The following is a 10,000-nucleotide window of genomic DNA, read 5'->3' on the forward strand; positions in this document are numbered from 1 at the left end:
CGACGCGACAACGGCGGGTTAGCGCGGCACTTGCAGAGTAAAGAATTTGACACTTTCGTTATCGATTACAGTTCTACGACTGACCAACCGGTGTGGACAGCTACTCAGACATGTTGGCCAGCGATATGTTACTGAGCTAGCGTGACACAATCAGCCAACCGAGCTCCGCCAGCGAGCGACATGGCTGTACAGCGGAAACGTGCAGGTTTGTGTGCAAGATATTGTGGTAAGCTTTTCAAATATTACATGTAAAATCCTCACCTCTTGCGTTTGTTTTCTGTATGGTCTGTCAAAGGTTTTCTGCAACGACACTTCCTCAGTCGGTGTTTGCTTCCTGTGTAGAGCGGAAAAGGAAATTGATCAGCTGAATGCGTTTGTCAGCTGTCATCATACATGGCTCCTCCCCATCTGATGTTAATTTAGTTCATATCTACGGCAGTCGCACATTTATCAAACATTTACTTAAAATAAACACTTCCATTGCCATGCAGTCCTACACTCAACAGTGTGTATTATTTAGTCAATCGTTTCCCCTCCATCGAAAGGATTATGTGGAGGAAAGTAATCAGAATTGACTCTTTACACACCACCCCGAGAGGGCGCCACCGGATTAAACTTTAGGCGTGACGTCAGGGAAGGGGGCGTTCAGGAAAACAGTACAGTAGTTTTGGCGCGTGTTCGCCGCATATCGCCTTGATTTTGAACCTGACTGCAGACTGCAGTAGTCGATTGTTTGGTGAATCCTCTTTTCAGCTTTATTAACACCCGTCGTGCACTTTCAACATGCACATCTACTTCTGTGGCAGCATCCGGGGAGGCAGAGATGACGTGGCGTTATATCAGAAGATTGTCAAGAAATGCCAGCAGTACGGTACCGTTCTAACGGAGCACGTGAGTCATGGACACCTCACTGAAAAAGGTAATACTTGAACAACTTTATTCATATAAAATATATTATGGTTGATGTCAGCCTTGTCCTTGAAAAACATAACTGCGTCTATTGAAGTACCATGCAATAACATTATAATATCCGAAATATTGCATTCATAACTGAAGTAGCCTACCATGCAATAACATTATAATATCCGAAATATTGCATTCATAACTGAAGTAGCCTACCATGCAATAACATTATAATATCCGAAATATTGCATTCATAACTGAAGTAGCCTACCATGCAATAACATTATAATATCCGAAATATTGCATTCATAACTGAAGTAGCCTACCATGCAATAACATTATAATATCCAAAATATTGCATTCATAACTGAAGTAGCCTACCATGCAATAACATTATAATATCCGAAATATTGCATTCATAACTGAAGTAGCCTACCATGCAATAACATTATAATATCCGAAATATTGCATTCATAACTGAAGTAGCCTACCATGCAATAACATTATAATATCCGAAATATTGCATTCATAACTGAAGTAGCCTACCATGCAATAACATTATAATATCCGAAATATTGCATTCATAACTGAAGTAGCCTACCATGCAATAACATTATAATATCCTAAATATTGCATTTCTACAATAAAATGCTGCACTATAGCCGATATACAACCTCCCTTTTGCTGTTAAATAGATTTTTAGAAAACTGCATAAAAACTGGGTTACACATTGTTGACTTTGGTCAGCTGTGGCCAGCTGGTGGTAAATAATTTATTTATCATTTCACTGACTGGACTTTACACGGCTGCTAGCACTGAAGCGTCCACATGCGCTTCAAGACTTGGTCACTGAGATCACACTTGTGTAATCATTCTCCCCAACACCTGCCGTCAGGTGCGGATAAGACCTGGTCACTGAGAGCACACGTGTGTAATTATTCTCCCCAACACCTGCCGTCAGGTGCGGATAAGACCTGGTCACTGAGATCACACTTGTGTAATTATTCTGCCGCCAGGTGAGGACGCATCACTTGCAGGAGACAAAGCGATCCACGACCGAGACATGACGTGGCTCACAACGGCTGATGGTGAGAGAGCTTCCAGAATATCTGTTGAATATCAGAGGTTTTGAGTAACACACACACACACACACACACACACACACACACACTGAGGGTTTTGAGTAACACACACACACACACACACACACACACACACACTGAGGGTTTTGAGTAACACACACACACACACACACTGAAGGTTTTGAGTAACACACACTAGAAGGTTTTGACTAACACACACACACTGGAAGGTTTTGAGAGTAACACACACACTGAAGGATTTGAGTAACACACACACACACACACACACACACACTGAAGGTTTTGAGTAACACACACTGGAAGGTTTTGAGTAACACACACACACTGGAAGGTTGGCCGTGATCTGTTGGGCGATAATTACTCATATCAGATCGACTACAGCAGCAGCAGCAGCAGGTCTTTTAGCAGCCTTACACTCAACCATGTGCTCTGGCACACTCAGATTCATACATCTGCACACACACACACAACTAGGCCTGTGTCTGCTCCCAACTACTCTCTCACACACACACACACACACAACTAGGCCTGTGTCTGCTCCCAACTACTCTCACACACACACACACACAACTAGGCCTGTGTCTGCTCCCAACTACTCTCACACACACACACACACACACACACACACACACACAACTAGGCCTGTGTCTGCTCCCAACCTACTCTCACACACACACACACACACACACACACACAACTAGGCCTGTGTCTGCTCCCAACCTACTCTCTCACACACACACACACACACACACACACAACTAGGCCTGTGTCTGCTCCCAACCTACTCTCACACACACACACACACACACACACACACACACACACACACAACTAGGCCTGTGTCTGCTCCCAACCTACTCTCACACACACACACACAACTAGGCCTGTGTCTGTTGTCAAAGTGACAGAGACATTTGAAGAAGAGTACGTTAATGTCTAATCCATGTACTTTCCCCCTCTCCTCCTCCTCCACCCCTCTCCTCTCTCTCTCCTCCATCTCTCCTTCTCTTCATCTCCTCCCTCTCCTCCTCTCCTCCTCCTCCACCCCTCTCTCCTCTCCTCCATCTCTCCTTCTCTTCATCTCCTCCTCTCCTCCTCCTCCACCCCTATCTCCTCTCCTCTCTCTCCTCCATCTCTCCTTCTCTTCATCTCCTCCCTCTCCTCCTCTCCTCCTCCTCCACCTCTCTCTCCTCTCCTCCTCTCCTCCTCTCCTCCTCCTCCACCCCTCTCTCCTCTCCTCCTCTCTTCCTCCTCCTCCTCCTCCTCTCTCCAGTCGTCGTGGCGGAGGTGACGCAGCCCTCTCTGGGGGTGGGCTATGAGCTGGGTCGAGCGCTGGACATGAGGAAGAAGATCTTCTGCCTCTTCAGACCGTCCTCAGGCCGAGGTATCGCCTCCCCCCTCACACCAACATCAATCAACCAACCAACTAATCGACCAATCAATTAATCACCTCCCCCCTCACACCAACATCAATCAACCAACCAACTAATCGACCAATCAATTAATCACCTCCCCCCTCACACCAACATCAATCAATCAACCAACTAATCGACCAATCAATTAATCACTCCCCCCTCACACCAACATCAGTCAAACATCAATCAATCACTTCCCATCTCACAGCAACATCAATCAACCAACTAATCAACTAATCAAAGAATCAACCCCCCCCCCCACAGCATTAATCAATCAATCAAACAATCAATGACTAATCGACTAAATCAAGCAATCGATCTCCTCCCCCTCACAGCAACATCAGTCAACCAATCAAATGACTAATCGACTAATCAATTAATCAATCTAAGTCAATCAATCACCTCCCCACCACAGCAGCATCAATCAGTCAATCAATCAGTCGGCTAATCAAGCGATCGGCTAATCAAGCGATCGGCTAATCAAGCGATCGGCTAATCAAGCGATCGGCTAATCAATCAGTCGGCTAATCAAGCGATCGGCTAATCAAGCGATCGGCTAATCAAGCGATCGGCTAATCAAGCGATCGGCTAATGAAGCGATCGGCTAATGAAGCGATCGGCTAATCAAGCGATCGGCTAATCAAGCGATCGACTAATCAAGCGATCGGCTAATCAAGAGATCGGCTAATCAAGCGATCGGCTAATCAAGAGATCGGCTAATGAAGCGATCGGCTAATCAAGCGATCGGCTAATCAAGCGATCGGCTAATCAAGCGATCGGCTAATCAAGAGATTGGCTAATCAAGCGATCGGCTAATCAAGAGATCGGCTAATGAAGCGATCGGCTAATCAAGCGATCGGCTAATCAAGCGATCTTATTTCCATAGCGTGTCTTGGCGTGGAGAAGCAATGCAAGATGCATAGCAACAGCACACCAAAACACCACGGAGACAAAAAACAAACAAAACAGGAACAGTTGTGACACTACTGTAGCAGCTAGCAGCTAGCGCTCAGAGAAATCACCTGACAGAATAACAAGCAGATTCAGAGAGGGATGGAGAAGAAAGAGATGGAGGAGAGAGAGGGAGGAGAGAGAGAGAGAGGGAGGAGAGAGAGAGAGAGGGAGGAGAGAGAGAGAGGGAGGAGAGAGAGAGAGATGGAGAAGAGAGAGAGAGGGAGGAGAGAGAGGGAGAAGAGAGAGAGGGATAGAGGAGAGAGAGAGAGAGGGAGGAGAGAGAGAGAGATGGAGAAGAGAGAGAGAGGGAGGAGAGAGGGAGGAGAGAGAGGGAGAAGAGAGAGGGATGGAGGAGAAGAGAAATGGAGGAGAAGAGAGAGAGGGATGGAGAAGAGAGATGGTAAAGAGATGTATCCTCTGACCGCCCTGCAGGAGAGAGCAGAGGAAGAGAGAGAGATGGAGGAGGAGAGATGGAGAGAGAGAGAGAGAGGGGGAGTAAAGAGGGGTGACGAGAGGTGGCTGAAGAGATGTGTTCTCCTCCTGACTGTTCTATGTCCACGTTCCCCTGTTCTATGTCCACGTTCTCCTGTTCTCCGACTCCGCAGTGCTGTCGGCCATGATCCGTGGGGCGCACGACGGTTCCCTGTTCCACGTCAGGGACTACACGGAGGACGAGGTGGAACGCGTTCTAGAGGAGTTGTTCAGCGGCCTGGCCAAGAACTGAGTGGATGCAATGCTCTCCTTTGACCAGTAGATGGAGCTGATGGACACTGAAATTGCTTCAGATGGCTTGTATAGTTTTACAGCCTCTTGGCTGGCAACACACACACACACACACACACACACACACACACACACACACACACACACACACACACACACACACACACACACACACACACACACACACACACACACAGTTTTACATACAATTGGTTGTCACATTTACCATATATGTCATTTTAACATATGCAGCGGCACGTGTGTGTTGGACGGCCCATAGTGACCCTGGTTTCAGTAAACTTTGATAATGAACGATTTATACTCCGTAGACTTTGATAATAAAAGATTTCAGTTTATTGGTGTGTGTGTGTGTGTGTGTGTGTGTGTGTGTGTGTGTGTGTGTGTGTGTGTGTGTGTGTGTGTGTGTGTGTGTGTGTGTGTGTGTATGTGTGTAAACCCACTGCAGGTGATGTTTGGTGTGTGTGTGTGTGTGTTGTAAACCCACTGCAGGTGATGTTTGGTGTGTGTGTGTTGTAAACCCACTGATGTTGAACAGATTCCAGCGTGGGTGGGAGGTCATTGCGAAGTGGCTCATTCTGGACTGAACGGGAATATACCGTATAAATTATGATATATATGTACCATGGGCATCACAGGATATATATGGGCATCACAGGAGAGGATATATATGTTATATATGTACCATGGGCATCACAGGAGAGGATATATATGTTATAAATGTACCATGGGCATCACTGGAGAGGACATATATGTTATATATGTACCATGGGCATCACAGGAGAGGATATATATGTACCATGGGCATCACAGGAGAGGATATATATATGTTATATATGTACCATGGGCATCACAGGATATATATGTTATATATGTACCATGGGCATCACTGGAGAGGACATATATGTTATATATGTACCATGGGCATCACAGGAGAGGATATATATGTACCATGGGCATCACATGAGAGGATATATGTTATATATTAGGGGTGTAAAAAATAACCGATACATATCGATATTCGTTTTTAACCTGTAAAAGACGACTACATCGATGCATCAAGCCTCGTTTCGAATTTTTCATGACATGAATCGGTTATTGTTTCGATTTAAAAGAAACAAATCGGTTCACATTCGCAAACGTTTCTGACTTGACCGTCTCTTATGAAATAGTCGATTTCCTGGCCTGGTGCGTGGCTGTGTGCATCCCAATTTTGATTTGAGAACAATGACAGCCTCTCATTGGTCAAAGATGGCATAGCCTATCACGTTCGTCTATCCATTCCAACGAAACGTGCCCTGGACGTGCCTGAAGGAATGAGATGCTAGTCTTCCTCAGAAAAGATTTCTGACAACTCCGAACCTATATTCAACGCGCCGGCGAAACTTAAATCCAACGTTTGGAAGTCGTTTGGCTTTTTCAAAAGAGAAGGTCTCTTTATATGGCTCTGGTTCTATCTCTCCCGTTGTCAAGCGGGCATATCCCAGGATTCTGATTAACTTTAACTTTGAAAGATCGCTACTTTTATAGCCTACATGGCATCCAACTAGCTACAATCCACCTCCCGTCATATGCTACAATGTTACTATGGTTCTGCACGTCTGTATTTCAGCTTGGATGCAACGTGACAGTTCATTTAAGCTTCGCAACGAGTTTGGCGAATTAATATTCAAGTGTGATACGGGAACTACTTCAAAGGTAGCAGGTTATACGAAGTTAATGGCCACCCCATCAGCCAATCAGAGAAGAGAATTCCATTGTTGAGGGAGATAAGCAGAGAATCATTTATTCTTTTACATGAGAAAAGGCCAAGGGCAAAGCACTGCTTTATTTTCTTTTGTAACGACACCTCTTTGGTCTTTAATTTTTTTATGCAACATATACAGAGATATGTGTTTCTTCTGTTTATTTCTTTATGGTGTCCTCAGTGTGTGCCATTACTAAAATATTATATGAAAAACCTCACCTTTTCACAATAAAATGTTTTGTCATGTTCATACATCAAGTTGTTTGTCCTATTGATAACCATTAACTTGATCATGTAAAATGTGCACAATTGTAAAGTGAATGTGCACAATGAAAAATAACTTTCAGAATGCTTTTGATTATTGAACCGCATCGAATTGCATCGAATCGCATCGAATTGAATCGTACCGAATCGTTTGCTATTAACATGTATCTTTTTTTGAATCGTATCGTGACAATGTATCTAGATGCGAATCGTATCGTCTTTCACATGAGAGATTCACACCCCTATTATATATGTACTATGGCCATCACAGGAGAGGATATGAAGCTAACTAGCTGGACCTAGCCTCCCAAGTTAGCCTCTCCTGCTGTGTTATCCCAATGAAGCTAACTAGCTGGAACTAGCCGACTGGAAGAAAATATGTTTCTAAAATGGGTGTGGCTGAATAAGGTGAATAAAGGCAGGAAAGCCCTAGCTTGGTCGTACCGAACCCTCGTACTAATATTGTACAGAGGGTCTGGACCTACTCCATTCAGAATCGATTTCAGGCAGGAGGCGTGAACTCTGTTGAAGTTTGAAACGATTGGGCCTGATTTTACCCAATTGGTCGTGACCGCTATAGAGACAACACGGTCTCACACCCAACTCGTCGAACGAGGACGCATGGGCATCTTCGGTTTCCGATATTGACGGCAGGGGGCTTCACCATGCGTCCTCGTTCGACGAGTTGGGAGGGAGACCGCGTTGCAAACGCGCATATGCTCGACGTCATCGTTAACACCCGCCTCCCCCCATCCCCTCCGTTCGCTGATTGGTCCGGTGGAATGCATCCTTGAGAAATCGAGTTCAATGGAATCAGACCCAGACGTAATGGTGAAGGGAAATGAAAATTGAGCGGAAGATTACGGAGGGCCATGTCAGGCTAGGAAAGCCCGACCACCACCGCCCTGATCAACAGCACACTCTGATATCTCACACACTCTTAATGCTGCTCATCATCCTTTTATGGGAGCGTGCATTGAAACTAAAGGTTTGTGAAATTGACTCGTGAGTGTCACTCAACCACTCAACTCCGTTTGTGACTTTGGTATTAATCGATCCAGGTTATCCACAGATATGACACGGCTCTTGATGCTGTAGAATGCTCCACAGATATGACACGGCTCTTGATGCTGTAGAATGCTCCACAGATAACCTGGTTATGCTCAGAGAGGTGCGTAATGTACCCCACATGGCCACCACTCTCAACTTAAGCCTACCTTACACTGACAGACTTTCACAAGGTTTAGGAAAGATTCTTGAAAGATTGTAGTCTTTTGAGTAAAGCTTGAATGGAGGGGCATTAAGACTACAATCAAGCAACAAGACTACAATCTTGTCATAGTCTGTCAGTGGAAGGTACTGTAGGCTTTACGCACTATATTCTATATTCAAGAGCCTCATCGGGTCCCCTTGCTTGATTAGCGAGAGCGCAAGACTAGCCCACATGTCGACTATACACTAATCCAGCGCCAACTTTATGGGCGCTGCCATTTTGAATATTGCCATTACTGCGTGCCTGCGAGTGTGACGAGTGACACTTGCCTGTGCTTTTCAATGAAACCGATCCTGTCAGAAAATGTCTAACAAGATCCTGCTCATGAAATAAAATGTCAGGTGAAAGGGAACATTGGATAAATGATGTCAGACTGTGGCCAAAACTTACCGATGAAGGTAATTTATTAACAACATAAGGTATTAAGACGTGTATTAATGACAGCTAACCTCTGCAACAGCCGCCTATGGAACCAACGGGCTAATTTCTTAGCAGCCAGCCACGCAGTAATGGCGGCGCTGTGTTACTTCCGTGTTTCGCTGGATTAGTGTATATTCATATTCATATTATATAGAGTCTCATCAGGTCCACTGAACAGCTCACAAAACTTTAATGCATAAACTTCAGTATCAAAAATAGGAGTGACACATAACGACAACAAAAAACATTCAAAGGTACATCAAGTTCATATCACCAATAAATTACATTAATAATTTCAATTCATGACAAGAAAGTAATTCTACAATTCATCATTCTATACAGACTCAAAATATACTTATATACTTATATATACTTATATATTTATCAGTGCAAGACACTCATTTTTGTTGACGGTACAGTACAGTGTGTGTTTTTGTTTTTGTTTGTTTTGTCCTTATGTGTCCTTACATCTTTTTTATATAGTACTTATACAAAAATTACTATAGTATGGTATGTTCGCAGTATTACTGTTTATGGCAAAATGTGTGTGAGAGATGTTCCACCATTATTGTAAAAACATTTTAATAACAAGTAAACAAACAAACAATAACAAGTAAACAATCAAACAAACAAATAACAAAGCACATTTCTCCATCACATGACATATGGCAAGTGTCCACAACACTGATCACAACTGACCAATCAGAATAAAGTAGACAATCTTTCAAATGATGGCTGGATTGTGAGAAACCAATCAGATTCACTCAGTTTGTGTGTGTGTGTGGGTGTGAAATTCAGTCTTTGAGTGTGCAAGTCTATGAGTGTATCTGTGTGTGTGTGTGTGTGTGTATCACTCTTCACATGGTGAACCCAGTCCCTTGATGTGTTGAACACAGCGCTCTGTGGTTCTAACTCTGAGAGGCTGTCACACACACATGACCCCTTTGGGTGTTGAACGCAGCACCGTGTGTGTGACTGAGAGAGAGGCTGATACACACACCTGACCCCTTAATGTGTTGAATGCAGCTCTGCAAGGTTTGGACTGAGAGACTGAGGATGGTACACACACTCCTCCCCGTCATGTATTGAACATAGCGCTGTGTAGTGCTGAGAGAGAGGATGGTACACACACTCCTCCCCGTCATGTATTGAACATAGCGCTGTGTAGTGCTGAGAGAGA

The 10,000-nt window shown here is 44.3% G+C and overlaps 2 protein-coding genes across 2 annotated transcripts in view; one reads left to right on the forward strand and one right to left on the reverse strand.

Annotated features, from left to right (window-relative positions):
- Window positions 1-372, reverse strand: part of mea1 (male-enhanced antigen 1) — a 4,328-nt gene extending 3,956 nt beyond the window's left edge. Inside the window, exon 1 of the mRNA XM_062518950.1 lies at window positions 262-372. The gene's annotated coding sequence lies outside the window, so the exon portion shown is untranslated. The remainder of the gene's footprint in view (window positions 1-261) is intronic.
- Window positions 373-661: 289 nt separating this feature from the next.
- Window positions 662-5,458, forward strand: dnph1 (2'-deoxynucleoside 5'-phosphate N-hydrolase 1). The gene is made up of 4 exons (XM_062518951.1): window positions 662-919; window positions 1,920-1,991; window positions 3,280-3,390; window positions 4,981-5,458. The coding sequence occupies exons 1-4, from the start codon at window positions 784-786 to the stop codon at window positions 5,097-5,099; spliced, it is 438 nt and encodes a 145-aa protein (XP_062374935.1). The 5' UTR covers window positions 662-783; the 3' UTR covers window positions 5,100-5,458.
- The last annotated feature ends 4,542 nt before the right edge of the window (window positions 5,459-10,000 follow it).

This window comes from Sardina pilchardus, chromosome 18 (assembly GCF_963854185.1).
Source record: "Sardina pilchardus chromosome 18, fSarPil1.1, whole genome shotgun sequence".
Taxonomy (NCBI): Eukaryota; Metazoa; Chordata; class Actinopteri; order Clupeiformes; family Clupeidae; genus Sardina; species Sardina pilchardus.

Coding starts and splice junctions, on each gene's coding strand:
- dnph1 (XM_062518951.1), top strand. CDS start 784: ATGCACATCTACTTCTGTGGCAGCATCCGGGGAGGCAGAGATGACGTG. Junction 1,992..3,279: donor GTGGCTCACAACGGCTGATG/GTGAGAGAGCTT, acceptor TCCTCTCTCCAG/TCGTCGTGGCGGAGGTGACG. Junction 3,391..4,980: donor CAGACCGTCCTCAGGCCGAG/GTATCGCCTCCC, acceptor CCGACTCCGCAG/TGCTGTCGGCCATGATCCGT.